Source organism: Salmo salar, chromosome ssa18, assembly GCF_905237065.1.
Source record: "Salmo salar chromosome ssa18, Ssal_v3.1, whole genome shotgun sequence".
Lineage (NCBI taxonomy): Eukaryota > Metazoa > Chordata > Actinopteri > Salmoniformes > Salmonidae > Salmo > Salmo salar.
In genome coordinates this window covers 56,614,464-56,633,630 of record NC_059459.1, presented here as the reverse complement: position 1 = coordinate 56,633,630, position 19,167 = coordinate 56,614,464, and the positions used below count along the sequence as shown (strand labels likewise).

General features: G+C 42.5%; 1 protein-coding gene and 1 long non-coding RNA gene across 5 annotated transcripts in view; one reads left to right on the top strand and one right to left on the bottom strand.

Annotated features, from left to right (window-relative positions):
- Positions 1-248: 248 nt before the first annotated feature.
- Positions 249-18,762, top strand: LOC106577538 (uncharacterized). The gene is made up of 3 exons (XR_001322165.2): positions 249-475; positions 16,862-16,981; positions 18,179-18,762. It is a non-coding gene; the product is annotated as an uncharacterized lncRNA (long non-coding RNA).
- The window catches only part of LOC106577535 (RAS guanyl-releasing protein 2), an 88,507-nt gene continuing 74,856 nt past the window's right edge, over positions 5,517-19,167 (bottom strand). For 2 of the 4 annotated variants that reach the window (XM_014155647.2, XM_014155646.2), the window contains 2 exons: positions 9,677-9,739; positions 5,517-6,808 (listed from right to left, as the gene is read on the bottom strand). In XM_014155647.2, coding sequence (XP_014011122.1) covers positions 9,681-9,739 — 59 coding nt within the window. In that variant the 3' untranslated portion in view covers positions 5,517-6,808; positions 9,677-9,680. Of the gene's footprint in view, positions 6,809-9,676; positions 9,740-14,836; positions 14,905-19,167 lie in introns of all 4 variants that reach the window. The other 2 variants (XR_006760464.1, XM_045701328.1) reach the window with 2 other exon arrangements.

Genomic DNA, 19,167 nt, shown 5'->3' with positions numbered 1-19,167 from the left:
CTGACCACACCGCTCGCGAAGCATGCCTGAGTGTTGCAAAATAAATGTATACATACATGTTATTCAATAATTACATCCAAACAGCTAGCGTGCGACAGCAAGCATCTGCATAGCCAAGCGCTAAAACACAACTTTGTTCTATTTTTAAAGTGTGACGCGCGCTGCAAGTCCCGCCTCTCCTATCTCCTCATTGGTTTTTAGGTGCATATACCCACGTGGGTGACTGAAAGATTAACTGAGGTCCACACTCCAGTCCAGTTGGTGGTGGTAAAGCACCTTAAAGATGGTTGCCAACCCCCATATAAAGTCCACAGAAGAAGAAGAAGACCGGAGAGGCGCGATTACTAGAAACTAACTAGGTTTCCCTTTTTATCTGTGGATTGATTGTCGGAGTAGAGAACACACTATTTTGTGTGATGCAAAATGGGTCAAAATTCCACAAAGATCAAGAAAAAAAGGGTCTCGTGCATTTCAGGTAAAATATCAACCCAATGTTTATATCCTAGAACAGCAAGCTAGCAACAGCAAGCTAGCTAGCTAAATGTCCATGAACGTTTCATGTGTTTCGACGTGTCCCCAAATTAATATAGTTGGTTCAGAGTTCGTTCTGATATTTCAACCTGCATGTTCTGATCGCATCTGGTGTGAATGGACAAAATCAACATGCGCAATATGGCACCGCGTGTGCCCGGTCTAGAATGCATGCAAGGCTGTCCTAATATGGACGCCAAAGTCCTAAAACATGGTAGCCTGAATATCAACTGGGCTTATTGCTTACCTTTGCTTGTTCTACTGAACCAGTCTTCTCAAAGAGCTTCGAATTCTTTCACATCAAGGTCGCCGAGGGAAATTGGCTATTTCCTGCAGCCTTCATTACAATGTAATTAGCCGTGGCGCTATTAGATTTCCCTCATTTCAGTCTATTTAGATCAATATCACTCAGGGCCACAGCTAAATGACTGTGATCGGGCTGGGGTTTTATGTAGCTAAGTGGAAAGTAACAATAACGGGCCTTGTCCCAGCAGTTCTTGTAGACTTTCGTGAGTTAGAAAGTAGAAAAAGGGCTTAATTGCTTAAATCTCTCACGATCCCTTTAAGTATCTAAGCTTTGAAGGAAAACAAAACAAAAAGTCTAACTACTGTGCTTGGTTTCTTTTCAAACTTTTTAACCTTTGTGTTGTCTGACAAAATCACAACAGCAGCACCGTGATGTAATCAGATCACTATATAACTTACGGTATGCATTTGTAAGAGTTGAGTCTAGGTGTCGAAGCAGGCGTGTGTGTGTGTGTGTGTATGTGTGTGTCTGTGTGGGTGGGTGGGTGTCTAAGGCCAGTCCAGCCATCTGTTCAGACAGTCCTTAACAACGCTGCTGATGTAATTACACCCAGCTAAGAAAATAAGTGAAACATCCCCACTCAATCAATAAAGCAACACACTCACACAGGTTCAGATTGCGCAAGGTGAAGAGAACTCTCTTCTCATCCCACATGAGAGCGTTTAGAAATATGAAATATAATAGCATTGGATGGAATTTAAGCCGGGTAAAGATGAATATAGCTACAAAAGAAATCAATGCTCTATTGGACCAACGTGTGAGATGAAAACTGAGCATTCAAATAGCTGTTGACTTAACTTCTTGGGTAATTAGAGAATACATTGAATCTGGCTGTGTAAGAATTCCAATACTGGACCTCTTATCTCGATAATACAATAAGGTAGGAAACGTGTGTTGAATCTGAACTTTAGACAAGGATTATGTTTGAGTCCCAACACACACACACACACACACACACACACACAGAAAGAGACAATGCTTTATTGGGTAGCAGTGCTGCTAGTCATGTTGTAAATCCTTATTTAAAACATAGTATAGTGACGCATTCGGCATTTAACACTAAGAAAAAGCTGATATATATCCAAATAATTACTTACATGATATCAGTTTAAAGTATTCATTCATTCACTTACGGTAACAATTGAGAACCTTGTCCAGGACAGACTGACAAGGGCAGGTTGGAAGTTTGGTTTTGTAGAAAGAAGCAGGATATACTATTCAGTATTAATGAAAGCCATTCAGAGGAAGAACTTCATTCAAAGGTACAAAGCAGCCAACAATGGGGGACTCAAACTCGTATTCCTCAGAGGGTATGAGTCATAATACCCATAAAACCTAGCGGTCAAACAGGTTAATGGTTCCAATTGTTTTTCCACCATTCCTTTTTCCCAAAGGGTATTTTAAAAACACTTAAAATAAGGTCTATGTTTCATGTAGGCTTACCCTGGCGTGACATTTTGATAACCGTGTAAATCTCTCTAGGACAAGGTGACTTTTATAAAAATTTACCCTCCAAAAATGATATGCTAATTGATGCTAATGTGGCTATCATAAAGAACTACAAATGCCATGATTATCTGGACAAGACTGCCGAATCAAGGCAAAGGTAAACATCTCTGGATTAACTACCTAATATTAGCTAACATTTAGTAATTAATACATTGGCTACATTTCTTTAAATTGACAATTCTGTGAACTGTCTAGTGTGAGTTTTAAATTGACTCAATACCTGTTAGCAAAGGTGTCAGCTAGAGATGATGTGCAAGAGCTTGAAGGGATCTGTAGTTTTGCATGATGTCTACTTTGACGCTAATTAGCGTTTTCGAATACGAGAGTAAATAGAGCCAAATATTTTGACAAAAGTCACCTTGTCCGAGAGATATTTACATGGTTATCAAAACATCACGCCAGGGTAAGCCTACCCGAAACCTGGCCCTTATTTGAAGTGTTTCTAAAATCCCCTTTGGGAAAAACGTATGGCGGAAAAACAAATGGAACCATTTCTCTGTTGACCGCTAGGTTTTATGGGTATTATGACACCTCCACTGTGGGGCTCTTATAGACCCCAAACTACTACATTTAGGACACTCACCTATAGGATTTCATATTGCCATAAAAAAAAGATATATATGTGTGCTACATAAAAATACACTCGACAGAAAAGACATTTGGCGAGAGTGGATCACCTTGAAGCAATGAGAAGCATATTTGATATCCTCCTAATGCCCAGCAATTCATTTTTATCCACTTTAATGGACATTAGTTTTTGGTCCTTATCTTGGAGGCCATACATGCCACAAGTAAATGTCCAGTTAAAAACATTTAAAAGTTAATATTCTGTTAACTCATACCCAAATAATGTAGTTGACTTGTCCTATACCCGTATGTAGTCAAAGCATAAATTGTAGAAAAACACACTTCAAAAACCCCTCAAAATTTGTATCTCAAACAAAACATTTTTTATAAAGTACAGTGAGGGAAAAAAGTATTTGATCCCCTGCTGATTTTGTACGTTTGCCCACAAACAAAGAAATGATCAGTCTATAATTTAAATGGTAGATTTTTTTGAAGTGAGAGACAGAATAACATAAAAAATAATCCAGAAAAACGCATGTCAAAAATGTTATAAAATGATTTGCATTTTAATAAGGGAAATAAGTATTTGACCCCTCTGCAAAACATGACTTAGTACTTGGTGGCAAAACCCTTGTTGGCAATCACAGAGGTCAGACGTTTCTTGTAGTTGGCCACCAGGTTTGCACACATCTCAGGAGGGATTTTGTCCCACTCCTCTTTGCAGATCTTCTCCAAGTCATTAAGGTTTCGAGGCTGACGTTTGGCAACTCGAATCTTCAGCTCCCTCCACAGATTTTCTATGGGTTAAGGTCTGAAGACTGGCTAGGCCACTCCAGGACCTTAATGTGCTTCTTCTTGAGCCACTCCTTTGTTGCCTTGGCTGTGTGTTTTGGGTCATTGTCATGCTGGAATACCCATCCACGACCCATTTTCAATGCCCTGGCTGAGGGAAGGAGGTTCTCATCCAAGATTTGACGGTACATGGCCCCGTCCATCGTCCCTTTGATGCGGTGAAGTTGTCCTGTCCCATTAGCAGAAAAACACCCCCAAAGCATAATGTTTCCACCTCCATGTTTGACGGTGAGGATGGTGTTCTTGGGGTCATATGCAGCATTCATCCTCCTCCAAATACGGCGAGTTGAGTTGATGCCAAAGAGCTCCATTTTGGTCTCATCTGACCACAACACTTTCAACCAGTTGTCCTTTGAATCATTCAGATGTTCATTGGCAAACTTCAGGCTGGCATGTATATGTGCTTTCTTAAGCAGTGGGACCTTGCGGGCGCTGCAGGATTTCAGTCCTTCACGGCGTAGTGTGTTACCAATTGTTTTCTTGGGGACTATGGTCCCAGCTGCAATGAGATCATTGACAAGATCCTCCCGTGTAGTTCTGGGCTGATTCCTCACCGTTCTCATGATCATTGCAACTCCACGAGGTGAGATCTTGCATGGAGCCCCAGGCTGAGGGAGATTGACAGTTCTTTTGTGTTTCTTCCATTTGCGAATAATTGTACCAACTGTTGTCACCTCCTCACCAAGCTGCTTAGCGATGGTCTTGTAGCCCATTCCAGCCATGTGTAGGTCTACATTCTTGTCCCTGACATCCTTGGAGAGCTCTTTGGTCTTGGCCATGGTGGAGAGTTTGGAATCTGATTGATTGATTGCTACTGTGGACAGGTGTCTTTTATAAAGGTAACAAGCTGAGATTAGGAGCACTCCCTTAAAGAGTGTGCTCCTAATCTCAGCTCGTTGCCTGTATAAAAGACACCTGGGAGCCAGAAATCTTTCTGATTGAGAGGGGGTCAAATACTTATTTCCCTCATTAAAATGCAAATCAATTTATAACATTTTTGACATGTGTTTTTCTGGATTTTGTTGTTATTCTGTCTCTCACTGTTCAAATAAACCTACCATTAAAATTATAGACTGATCATTTCTTTGTCAGTGGGCAAACGCACAAAATCAGCAGGGGATCAAATACTTTTTTCCCTCACTGTATGTAATTTCCTAAGCGTATGATGTCATACTCCTGCGGAGGATGAGCTGGCCAATCAGCGATCTATGTTCATTCATATTTTTTATGACCGGTAAACAGCCACACCATTCTAACACAGAAAAGCTTATTTTGAAACATACTTAATAATTTTTTTTTTTTAAGGAAAACAATTTTACTCATATTGTAATTAATCATAGGTCATATTTCATGTAAATCTGGAACCACGGGTCAGTTACTTTATGTCCTGTTCTACCTTTGAGAGGACATTATGGGAATTTCAATGATATCACATGTATGAGGGTGTGACCTTTAACTTTCTCTCCCTGGTTAAAAGAAATTAACAATAAGAGCGTGTTTGTTAATGTCCTCTATAGTGGACATCAAAACTATGCTTTTCACTTACTGTATTGTTCCATATTTACTATCACCCGATTATATCCACTACAGTGCACATCAAATAATAACAAACTAGATTTGTTCAAATTATTTTCTTTGTCCATTTTTTTTCTTCCAAACACCTCTTTTTCCATCCCTTTTTTTTTACTGGGTCTCAGGAGGATAAAATACAGGTTTTAAAATGTCTCATAAAATAGAGTTCAAATCTCAGGACGATATATAATATTCACTGTTTCAAACTACATTCAAAGTTACAGAGAGGAAAGGTACAGTGGCCCATGCACTGAGACAGACCAGTATCATAACCATATACCATAATTTACGCACCACAGTCAAATTACCATAGGACAGTCATTAATATTCAGGTAACAGGAGGGCGGGAAATACAACAGCATTCAAATAATATTCCAATTCTGGAGTTTTCCACAGTCTATTTGAGTTGTTGATATTGTTGCTGTTGAGATAGATCCAAGTGAGATTCCCAATCCAGGAATGCAGTCAACAGTTAGATCTGGAGCTGAAACATTTCATCTCGGACATCGAACACATGGCGTTTTAAATTTCTCTCATACGATTCACTATCAACAAGATGACAAACTACTAAGACAAAGCAAAGCTTTCTCAGAAAGACGGAAGTCCGGGTGGCATCTAGCCTTTCTTGGCATTTTGGAGAGACATCATTTAGGTTATTCATTTAGAATAAGGTACAGCTCAATGCACTGAAAACACAACACCACTTAAACTTGGAGGCAATAACGTTACACTAATCCAATGACATCTCTACCCTGAAAATACAATTATGTGGATTTTTTTCTATATTCAGTGCTTAAAACTATGTAAGAGATGAAAACATGGGCCCATATCCAGAATCTAAAATGCAGATTTAACATAGAAAGACATTCTCGTCAAAATCACATTCACTTGTTTAAAGGGAGTTGAGATACACAGAGGAAGAAATATTGAGTGCTTGAAGATATGCAGTTGCAGTTTTTGTCCACCATGTGACAGCATGTCTGTATCCTGTGTTGGGTTCAGTGCAATTTATTCTCTCTCTTTCTCTGGAAGTCTCACCGGGGGTGTTCAGTCAGTGATGTGAAACACGCTGAACATCGCAGATAGAAATGGAATGAAGAGCTTACACCAGTCTCTCTTCTACAGAACAGACAATCTTATCTGTACTACGTAATGGATTTCTATCCGAGACAGTCTGAACGTTGCATATAGAAATGGAATGAAGAGAGCAGACATGATTGTCTGTCAAAGAAGAGGGAATCGTGTCTGCTCTATTCATTACATTTCTACATGCAATATTCAGACTCAGAAATCCATTACGTAGAGGAGATATGATTGTCTGTCATATAGAAGAGGGAATCGTGTCTGTTGTAGATGACAGATTGCACCCTTCTGAACAGACTCCAGCACTAAGGCCGCCATAGTAGGCTGTGCTTCTGGCTCACATCTTCTGTTGTTTCCTCCCAGCTGTGTTAGGCTGAATGCATACTTCTAGGAAAGTAATCAAAAGAGAAGAGTCATTCAATCTGACTACCGGTACTTGAAAACCTCAAATGATTGTTCATTGAAATCACATTAGGCAACTTAAGTCATTGGCTAGAGGGCCGACAAAGTTTGACCATTTTAGTAATTACAGAACGGCTGAAGGTACAGTGCATTTGGAAAGTATTCAGACCCCTTCACTTTTTCCACATTTTGTTATTTTACAGCCTTTTTCTAGAAGGAATAAACATTTTTAAAATCTTCAATCTACCTCATGAAAAAGAGAAAACATTAGATTTTTTTGCAAATGTACTAAAAATAAAAAAATACTTACATAAGTATTCAGACCCTTTGTTATGAGACATGAAATTGAGCTCAGGTGCATCCTGTTTCCGTTGATCATCCTTGAGATGTTTCTAGAACTAGATTGGAGTCCACCTGTGGTAAATTCAATTGATTGGACATGATTTGGAAAGACACACACCTGTCTATAAAAGGTCCTACAGTTGACAATGCATGTCAGAGCAAAAACCAAGCCATGAGGTCGAAGAAAATTGTCCGCAGAGCTCCGATACAGGATTGTGTCGAGGCACAGATCTGGGGAAAGGGTACTAAACAATTTCTGCATCATTGAAGGTCCCCAAGCACACAGTGGCCTCCATCATTCTTAAATGGAAGAAGTTTGGAACCACCAAGACTTTTCTTACAGCTAGCCGCCTGGCCAAATTGAGCAATCGGGGGAGAAGGGCCTTGGTCAGGGAGGTGACCAAGAACCCGATGGTCATTCTGGCAGAGCTCCAGAGTTCCTCTGTGGAGATGGGAGAACCTTCCAGAAGGACAACCATCTTTGCAGAACTCCACTAACCAGGCCTTTATGGTAGAGTGGCCAGACAGAAGTCACTCCTCAGTAAAAAGGCACATGACAGCCCGCTTGGAGTTTGCCAAAAAGGCACCTAAAGGACTCTGACTATGAGAAACAAGATCCTCTGGTCTGAGGAAACCAAGATTGAACTCTTTGGCCTTAATGCCAAGTATCACCTCTGGAAGAAACCAGGCACCGCTCATCACCTGGCCAATACTATCCCTACAGTGAAGCATGGTGGTGACAGCATCATCCTGTGGGGATGTTATTCAGCAGCAGGACCTGGGAGACTAGTCAGGATCGAGGGAAAGATGAACGGAGCAAAGTACAGAGAGATCCCTAAAGAAAACCTGCTCTAGAGCGCTCAGGACCTCAAATTGGGGAGAAGGTTCACCTTTCAACAGGACAATGTCCCTAAGCACAACTTGGGTCAAACGTTTCCAGTAGCCGTCCACAAGCTTCCCACAATAAGTTGGGTGAATTTTGGCCCATTCCTCCTGACAGAGCTGGTGTAACAGTCAGGTTTATTGTCCTCCTTGCTCGCACACGCTTTTTCAGTTCTGCCCACAAATTTTCTATAGGATTAACGTCAGTGCTTTGTGATGGTCACCCCAATACCTTGACTTTGTTGGCCTTAAGCCATTTTGCCACAACTTTGGAAGTATGCTTGGGGTCATTGTCCATTTGGAAGACCCATTTGCGACCAAGCTTTAACTCCCTGACTGATGTCTTGAGATGTTGCTTCAATATATCCACATAATTTTCCTCCCTCATGATGCTATTTTGTGAAGTGCACCAGTCCCTCCTGCAGCAAAGCACCTCCACAACATGATGCTGCCACCCCCGTGCTTCATGGTTGGGATGGTGTTCTTCGGCTTGCAAGCGTCCCCCTTTTTCCTCCAAACATAACAATGGTCATTATGGCCAAACAGTTCTATTTTTGTTTCATCAGACCAGAGGACATTTCTACAAAAAGTATGATCTTTGTCCCCATGTGCAGTTGCAAACCGTAGACTGGCTTTTTTATGGCGGTTTTGGAGCAGTGGCTTCTTCCTTGCTGAGCGGCCTTTCAGGTTATGTCGATATAGGACTCGTTTTACTGTGGATATAGATACTTTTGTACCTGTTTCCACCAGCATCTTCACAAAGTCCTTTGCTGTTGTTCTGGGATTGATTTGCACTTTTCGCACCAAAGTACGTTCATCTTTAGGAGACAGAACACGTCTCCTTCCTGAGCGGTATGACGGCTGCGTGGTCCCATGGTGTTTATACTTGCGTACTATTGTTTGTACAGATGAACGTGGTACCTTCAGGTGTTTGGAAATTGCTCCCAAGGATGAACCAGACATGTGGAGGTCCACAATTTTTTGTCTGAGGTCTTGGCTGATTTATTTTAGATTTTCCCATGATGTCAAGCAAAGAGGCACTGAGTTTGAAGGTAGGCCTAGAAATACATCCACAGGGATTCCACCAATTGACTCAAATTATGTAAATTAGCTTATCAGAAGCTTCTAAAGCCATGACATCATTTTCTGGAATTTTCCAAGCTGTTTAAAGGCACAGTCAACTTAGTGTATGTAAACTTCTGACCCACTGGTATTGTGATACAGTGAATTATAAGTGAAATAATCTGTCTGTAAACAATTGTTGGGAAAATTACTTGTGTCATGCACAAAGTAGATGTCCTAACAGACTTGCTAAAACTATAGTTTGTTAACAAGACATTTGAGTGGTTGAAAAATTAGTTTTAAGGACTACAACCTAAGTGTATATATATATAAATAAATAAACACACTTGCTAAAATTTTTAAAACCATTTTTGCTTTGTCATTATGGGGTGTTTAGATTGAGGGGGGAAAACAATTTAATCCATTTTAGAATAAAGCTGTAATGTAACAAAATGTGGAAAAAGTCAAGGGGTCTGAATACTTTCCAAATACACTGCACATCACAGGTCAAGGCCAGGCGTATTGGGTAAGTTAGGGTTAGGGAAGAGGAAACAATTTCCTTCTCACCTGGTTATAGATGGATATCAAACATTCCTTCCTCCACTGCCTCTAGGTCTTCCTCTACAATCACTGAGTGAGAAGGAGGGAGAAAAAGATTAATGATGCAGGCAGGCCAATATCCATTACTAATTAATACCCCAAAACGAGCCATCAAATTCTATAACCACCTAAAAACAAGAGACCTCCCACTCCTACCACTACAAAGCCCTGAAATGCCAAGAGATGAAAATAGACAAAGTCCCCTTATCCATCTAGTCCTGAGGCTAAGTTCATTAACCACTACCAACCCAACAAAGCCTCAGGACAGCACTCAGAAAATCTGGTCCAACGAAATTATAACCAAACAAAAATAAAATGATATTACCTATTGGGAAAACATGAACAATTCTTAAAGTAAACTATTTGGCTCTAAAACGGACAGACCACGGAGGCAGAAAACTGAGAAAGAAATGGAAAATGTACAGACTCGGCGAGCATAGCCTTGCTATGGAGAGAGGCTACCATAGGCAGACCTCGCTCAGAGAGAGCTAGAGAGGAAAAGAGAGCGAGAGAGGAAGAGCGAGCGAGAGAGAAAGAGCGAGCGAGAGAGAAAGAAAGAGAGAGAGGAAGAAAGAGAAAGCAAGAAAGAGGAAGAGCGAGAAAGAGAGCGAGCCAGAGAGGAAGAGCGAGCGAGAGAGGAAGAGCGAGAAAGAGAGAGAGCGCGGGAGAGGAAGAGCAAGAAAGAGAGAGCGGGAGAGGAAGAGCAAGAAAGAGAGAGCGGGAGAGGAAGAGCGAGAAAGAGAGAGCGGGAGAGCAAGAGCAAGAAAGAGAGAGGAAGAGCGAGGGAGGAAGAGAGAAAGAGCGAGCGAGAAAGAGGAAGCCAAGCGAGAAAGAGGAAGAGCGAGTGAGAAACAGCGAGCGAGAGATGAAGAGCGAGAAAGAGAGAACAAGAGAGGAAGAGCGGAAGAGCGTGAAAGAGAAAACAAGAGAGGAAGAGCGAAAAAGAGCGAGCGAGAGAGGAAGGGCGAGAAAGAGAACAAGAGATGAAGAGCGAGAAAGAGAGAGCGATAGAGGAAGAGCGAGAGAGGACGAGGAGAGCGAGAAAGAGAGGAAGAGTGGGCGAGAGAGGAAGAGCGAGAAAGAGAGGAAGAGCGAGAAAGAGAGAACAAGAGAGGAAGAGCAAGCGAGAGAGGAAGAGCGAGCGAGAGAGGAAGAGCGAGAGAGCGAGCGAGAGAGAGAAAGAGCGAGAGATTGTTATTCGCTCACATATTCTTGCCCGCCGCACAGCGACGACAAAAGCGATCGTTTGTGTATCTGCCCGTAGTTTTCCTCGTATTTCCAAACGTCATTCGCCACATATTGCCGCCCGCCTATTATCAACTATTACGTCATTACCCACATATTACGGCCTGTTCTATTATTGCCATTATCTGTTCGGCGACACACGCCATTTATTCGTCTGGTCATATGTTGATGGTCTGCCCGCTACGTAACATTGTTCTCATAACATGTCATTTGTTCTTCCCGCTATTATTACTCGTCATTTTTGTCTACGTCATTTTGTTTGTTTTACTATTACAGCTATCCATTATCCAACATATAATCGTTGTCGCCAAGCCATTCGTCTCTCTATCGCCATACGCCATTCTGCCCGTTCACATCGCTATTTTGCGCACCGCTATCTGTTCTGGTTCGTTCACACTGCCATGCTATCTGTCTGCACGTTATCTCACATCGCTATTTCTGTCGTTCCGGCATCGTATCATTGTTCGCAACAGTTATTCCGCTTCGCCCACCGCTATTGCCCGCTCAAGCACGTTATCCCCGTTCGCACATGTCCTGTCTGTTCCACACTGTTCAACCACTGCTATCTGCCCGTTCCGTTGCCAACACCGGTCATTCGGTTCGTTCATCGCTATCTGCCTGTTCGACTATCTTTGTTCGTTCGATCGCTATTCGTTTTTTGTTCATATCGTTATCTGCTCACATCGTTATCTGCTGCTCGCTCAAGATCAAGCATCTGTTCTTGTCTGTCTTTGTCTCGGGCCATCTGCTATCTGCCTGTTCAAGCATCGTTATCTTTGCCCGTCTATTAACTGTTGGTCTGTTCACACTATTATCTGTCTGTCTGTCCACTATCTGCCTGCCCGCCATCATTATCTGCTCCGTTCACACTATCTGTCTGTTCATCTTTGTTATCTGTTCGTCTATTCTGTATCGTCTGTCTTTATCTATCTGCCCGTTCAAGACCGGTTATCTGTTCAACAACGTTGTTATCTGCTCAAGATCATATTCCGTTCGTCGCCATTCGTTATCTGCTCGTTCATAACCATATTTTTTGCTCGTTCGCTAACGTTATCTGCTTCCGGTTCAGCATCGCTATCTTTGCTCGTCTGCCATCGGCCATTCGTCTCCGTCTGCCATAATCGTTATTCGTCTGCCACTATCTGCCCGTCCAACTATCTCGCCCGTCTACATCGCCATTCGGTTCCTCACACCATTCCGTCTCATCGGCTATCTGCTCATCACATTCCAGTTCGTCTGGCACGTTATTGTCTGCCATCGCTATTCCGTTCGGCATCATATTCATATCTCAGTTCTGCCACATCGCCATTCACATTCCGTTCACATCGCGTCTGCTATTCTGTTCAAGACTCGCTATTCAAGCTCGCGCCACATCGCGGCCTGCTCTTGTTCACTATTCGCCGCCTGCCATCGCTATTCCTGCTCGTTAATGTCATTCGGCTATTACACATCATATTCATAATCACATTCTGTTTGGCTTCAGATATTATTGCCATTCGATATCTGCCTGCTGTTCCGCCGCGAACATATTCGTTCGCTCACATTACGTTATTCGCTCTCATTTATCTTGTAAACATCTATTCGTTCCGGTTCGATTCTCTCAAGACATATTCTGCGTCATGATTCAAGATATTGCGAGCGAGAAACAGAGAGAGGTTTTAGCGAGAGAGAGAGAAAGAGCGAGCGAGAGAGGAAGAGCGAGAAAGAGAAAACGAACGAGAGAGGACAAGGAGAGCGAGAAAGAGCGAGCGAGAAAGAGAGGAAGAGCGAGCGAACAAGAGAGGAAGAGCGGAAGAGCGTGAAAGAGAAAACAAGAGAGGAAGAGCGAAAAAGAGAGAACAAGAGAGGAAGAGGGAGAAAGAGCGAGCAAGAGAGGAAGAGCGAAGAAAGAGAAAACGAACGAGAGAGGACAAGGAGAGCGAGAAAGAGTGAGCGAGAAAGAGAGGAAGAGCGAGCGAGAAAGAGAGGAAGAGCAAGCGAGAGAGGAAGAGCGAGTGAGAGAGGAAGTGAGAGCGAGCGAGAGAGGAAGAGCGAGGAAGAGCGAGCGAGAGAGGAAGAGGCTTATATAAATGTTTATGTTTCGTTACAACATCATATTTAATTGGTCTTCGTTTACATATAAAACATTTAGCTTATACGTCATTCTTCCGCGTTGTCTGCTCCACATATTGTCATTCGTTACATATTTAAATATTCGTCATTTTGCCGCTATTGTGTTACTGTTTTGTTTTAATATATGTGTTTATGTTGTCCCATATTATGTTATTTGTTTGGCATTTTTCATGTTATTTATATATATATTGTTGATTGTTATTGCGTATTGTTAAATATTTCGCATATATAGTTGTTTTTATATTGTTGTTATTTGTTTGCTGTATGTTGTATTATTGTTTTGGTGTTATATATGTTCGTTATTTTTGCTTATGGTTAGTTGTCGTTATAAACTAAATTCGTTGCTATTACAATTCGTTCGCCGTCACAACTCGTTCCATGACATATTAAACAGTCACATTCGCACATACTGTATTCCAATTCGAATCTTGGTTTGTTATTATTACGTTCATAATATAATATTTATATATCGCGTGCATATTCTGAGAGAGGAAGAGCGAGAAAGAGAGAGCGAGAGAGGAAGAGCGAGAGAGAGAGAGGTAGAGAGCGAGAGGTAGAAAGCGAGAGCGAGAGGAAGAAAGCGATCGGGAGCAAGAAAGCGAGCGAGGAAGAGCGAGAGAGCGAGGAAGAGCGAGAGCCAGCGAGAGAGTGAGCGAGGAAGAGCGAGAAAGAGAGAGTGAGAAAGCGAGACGAAGAGCAAGGAAGAGAGCGAGGAAGAGCTAGAAAGAGCAAGAGAGCTAGAAAGAGCGAGGGAGGAAGAGAGCGAGAGAGGAAGAAAGAGAGAGAGAGAGAGAGAGAGAGGAGGAAGAAAGAAAGCGAGAGAGGAAGAAAGAGAGAGCGAGGAAGAAAGAGAGAGCGAGAGAAGAAGAAAGCGAGTGAGAAAGAGAGGAAGAAAGAGCGAGAAGAGAGCGGAAAAGAATGAGAAAGGGAATTGTGCGATATTACATGCACATGCTTTCAGGTTACATAATTATCCGTTTTACGTTAAAAGAGGTTGCTATTCGCACATAGAGATCATCGGGATTATCACGTTCGAGATTCCATAAGCGTTCTGTAAGAAGCCATATCCAATGAACAGTTTTTATCCATATTCGTGCTTAAAATATTTATATCATAGTTTAATATTTCGATACGTCAGTTTCGAGTTTTGCCATTGGCAGCGAAGCCATAGATATCGATCTATTTGTTTGCTTATATTACGTTATGCTTTCTGTATTTTTATTTTTTTTAATTATATTTTGATTCGCCAATACATATTTATATTGTAAAAAAAGTTATATTTAGGTATATGTTAGAAGTTGTTTGCGGAGCGAAGAGAACGAGGAAGAGCGAGAGAGCGAGGGAGGAAGAGAGCGAGCGAGGAAGAAAGAGAGCGAGAGAGGGAGAAAGAGAGCGCGAGATAGGAAGAAAGAGAGAGCGAGAGAGAGAGCGAGAGAGGAAGAGAGAGAGAGAGAGAGAAGAGAGAGAGAGAGAGAGAAGAAGAGAGAGAGCGAGAGAGGAAGAAAGAGGGCGAGAGAGGAAGAAAGAGAGGGCGAGAGAGGAAAGAGAGAGCGAGAGAGGAAGAAAGAGAGCGAGAGAGAGAGGAAGAGAGCGAGGAAGAGCGAGCGAGCGAGCGAGGAAGAGCGGAAGAGCGTGAGGAAGAGCGAGCGAGGAAGAGCGGAAGAGCGCGAGACAGGAAAAGCGAGAAAGAGAGCGAAAGAGGAAGAGCGAAAGAGAGGAAGAGCGAAAGAGAGGAAGGGAGAGAGCAAGAGTGTCAGTGGCCATGGTTACCTGCTATATAGTCTACTGGCTCTTCCACCCATTAATAGCACTGCATACTCCATTAGACAAGGGCATTGCTGAACAGCATACAAAAACAACAACAAAAATATCCTTCTATAACACAGTGGTATACAGAGGGAAACAACCATTCCCAGCGGTTTAATTGTGCCTGGATGTTTGAATCATCTGCTCGTCAACTATTTGTGGAGACAGAACACAGTGCAAAGCGAGACACAGAACACATTGAAAAGGCAGCATGGCAGAATTACAAAGGGATCATCAAACAAAACTACCCATCATTTCAACTACATGCTAATGGGCAACACGATCTCACACTGAATTCGTGCAAATATGTACAAAAAGCATTTCAGCAGATTTCCTGCGTTTTTGTGTGCCTTAATTTGTGTAAAAAGACAAACATTTTTGTGACTTAATTCACAGGAAAATACTTTTGGGGGCAAACTTCAGAACAATCTTCTGAAAGTTAGAGCAATACATGATGGGCAATGTCAGCAGCAATAAGAGAGTCTGACATATACAGTGCAGTATTCAGATCACTTGACTTTTTCCACATTGGAAAATGTATTAAATTGTTTTTATTCTTCATCAATCTACACACAATACTCCATAATGATAAAGCAAAAACAGGTTTAGAAATTTTTGCAAATGTATTAGAAATAAGAAACGGAAATATTACATTTACATAAGTATTCAGACCCTTTACTCAGTACTTTGTTAAAGCACCTTTGGCAGCGATTACATCCTCGAGTCTTCTTGGGTATGACGCTACAAGCTTGCCACACCTGTATTCTTCTCTGCAGATCCTCTCAAGCTCTGTCAGGTTGGATGGGGAGTGTCGCTGCACAGCTATTTTCAGGTCTCTCCAGAGATGTTCGATCAGATTAAAGGCCGGGCTCTGGCTGGGCCACTCAAGGCAGAGAGACTTGTCCCGAAGCTACTCTTGCGTTCTCTTGGCTGTGTGCTTAAGGTTGTTGTCCCGTTGGAAGGTGAACCTTCACCCCAGTCTGAGGTCCTGAGCACTCTGGAGCAGGTTTTCATCAGAGTGATCCTTGAACTTTACTCCGTTCATCTTTCTCTCGATCCTGCCGCTGAAAAACATCCCCACAGCATGATGCTGTCACCACCATGCTTCACCGTAGGGAAGGTGCCAGGTTTCCTCCAGACGTGATGCTTGGAATTCAGGCCAAAGAGTTCAATCTTGGTTTCATCAGACAAGAGAATCCTGTTTATTATGGTCGGAGGCCTTTAGGTGCCTTTTGGCAATCTCCAAGCGGGCTGTCATGTGCCTTTTACTGAGGATTGGCTTCTGTCTGGCCACTCTACCATGGAGGCCTGATTGGTGGAGTGCTGCAAGGATGGTTGTCCTTCTGGAAGGTTCTCCCATCTCCACAGAGGAACTCTGGAACTCTGTCAGAGTGACCATTGGGTTCATGGTCACCTCCCTGACCAAGGCCCTTCTCCCCCGATTGCTCAGGAAGAGTCTTGGTCGTTCCAAACTTTTTCCATTTAAGAATAATGGAGGCCACTGTCTTCTTGGGGACCTTCGATGCTGCAGAAATGTTTTGGTACCCTTTCCCAGATCTGTGCCTCGACACAATCCTGTCTCTGAGCTTTAAGGGCAATTCCTTCGACCTCATGGCTTGGTTTTTGCTCTGACATGCACTGTCAACTGTGGGACCTTAAATAGACAGGGGACTGCCTTTCCAAATCATGTCCAATCAATTGAATTTACCACAGGTGGACTCCAATCAATATGCATCTGAGCTCAATGTTGAGTCTCATAGCAAAGGGTCTGAATACTTAAGTAAATAAGGTATCTGTTTTTTATTTTTAATAAATAAAACCTGTTTTCGCTTTGTCATTGTGGGGTATTGTGTGTAGATTGAGGGACATTTTTAATTTAATCCATTTTAGAATACGGCTGTAACGTAACAAAATGTGGAAAAACTCAAGGGTTCTGAATACTTTCCGAATGCACTGTAACCACTAATTGAGTTCAGTCTCGCCATTCAGAACCAAGAGGGGCCTTGCTTCGTCCTTCATGACCGGGAAAGACCTCGATTCTAGGCCATCGAAAATCCAACATCCATCTCATTAGATAACAGGACGGATCAACAGTGATTCATATTACTGGTAAGTTAACTTATGTAATCGAGACAGTCACAGAGGATTTCCTTCTGAATAACTGGTCAGGGCATTGCACTTTCCATTCAGCTTCAGGGAACTTTGATATAAGGCTTGATCACACCTGTAGTGGCTACTTCTATCCGTCACAACCCATTGTCGCTTATCCATTGTTCACTAGATATATCAATGTAATTACACCCAACACAATGTTGAAAAACAGAATGCTTCCCACCACTAGATCACATAACTAGACGTGAGCTGGACGTGATCCCAACACTGCTACCAATGCAGCTTGCACTTTCTTCTGCTACAACAGGGACTCTAACCAGGGCTCATAAGTGGCAAAATGAGCTCTAACGGCCGTTGCCATCAAAGCCTAGTATTCCTCTGGGCAGATGCAGTAGGCCTACATTGCTGGCATATGCCTCGTTACAATAGCCTAAGTATATAACATGATTGACACGACCGTAATAATCATCATGAAACGGCCTTGGAAGTGCCATAAGTGTAAGCCAACATAATTCATTATTTTACATGAGCCTGTTTAACTGCATTGATATGGCTTAATTGATCATAGTCCAGACTCGTTATAGTTGCAAATCCCATGCAGGTGCACCAGGAGAATTTAAACCAAAACAGATTTTTTAAATTTTTTTGCAGGTCTTTGTTTCCCCACATTTCTTGATTAATTCATTTTCCATCATGAAAATGTATCCCCCATTCCCCAATCAGTTTCCTTCATCGATACCACAAAAATACAGACAAATACAGCTTTCTACTCCAATCTGGCAACCCTCATAAAATCGGCCATAATACTTTGGGATACTGGTGCTAAGTGAAAACAAATATAGAAAACAGCATTGTGCCATGGCGGAGATCTTTGTGGGCTACACTCGGCCTTGTCTTAGGACGGTAAGTTGGTGGTTGGAGACATCCCTCTAGTGGTGTGGGGGCTGTGCTTTGGCAAAGTGGGTGGGGTTATATCCTGCCTGTTTGGCCCTGTCCGGGGGTATCATCGGATGGGGCCACAGTGTCTTCTGATCCCTCCTGTCTCAGCCTCCAGTATTTATGCTGCAGTAGTTTATGTGTCGGGGGGCTAGGGTCAGTCTGTTACATCTGGAGTATTTCTCTTGTCTTATCCGGTGTCCTGTGTGAATTTAAATATGCTCTCTCTAATTCTCTCTTTCTTTCTTTCTCTCGGAGGACCTGAGCCCTAGGACCATGCCTCAGGACTACCTGGCATGATGACTCCTTGCTGTCCCCAGTCCACCTGGCCGTGCTGCTGCTCCAGTTTCAACTGTTCTGCCTGCGGCTATGGAACCCTGACCTGTTCACCGGACGTGCTTGTTGCACCCTCGACAACTACTATGATCATTATTATTTGACCATGCTGGTCATTTATGAACATTTTAACATCTTGACCATGTTCTGTTATAATATCCACCTGGCACAGCCAGAAGAGGACTGGCCACCCCTCATAGCCTGGTTCCTCTCTAGGTTTCTTCCTAGGTTTTGGCCTTTCTAGGGAGTTTTTCCTAGGGAGTTTTTCCTAGCCACCGTGCTTCTTTCACATGCATTGCTTGCTGTTTGGGGTTTTAGGCTGGGTTTCTGTACAGCGCTTTGAGATATCAGCTGATGTACGAAGGGCTATATAAATACATTTGATTTGATTTGATTTGCTACTATTATATTATATCATAAGTATTTCAGGGACAACCTGGTTGATTAATATTGGGTTGTTAACGTTTGTTTTCATATAAATAAATGTGGGACACAAAAAAATGGCACCATTGCCCAAAATGCATTGCTCCAATAACTTACAAAAAAATTGTTCCTAAGTTTCCCCCCAAAAAATATATTTTCCTATGAATTAAGTGGCACAAATGTATATTTTCACACGAATTAAGCCACAGTCTCAACGTCAACAGCGAAGAGGCGACTCCGGGATGCTGGCCTCGCAAAGAAAAAGCCATATCTCAGACATCCCGGCACACTTAGCCAGCATGGCTACTACAGCATTCTGCAGTAATACACCATCCCATCAGGTTTGCGCTTAGTGGCACTGCCAGGCTGTGTGAGGGCTATTTGACCAAGAAGGAGAGTGCTGCATCAGATGACCTGGCCTCCACAATCACCCAATCTCAACCCAATTGAGATGGTTTGGGATGAGTTGGACCGCAGAGTGAAGGAAA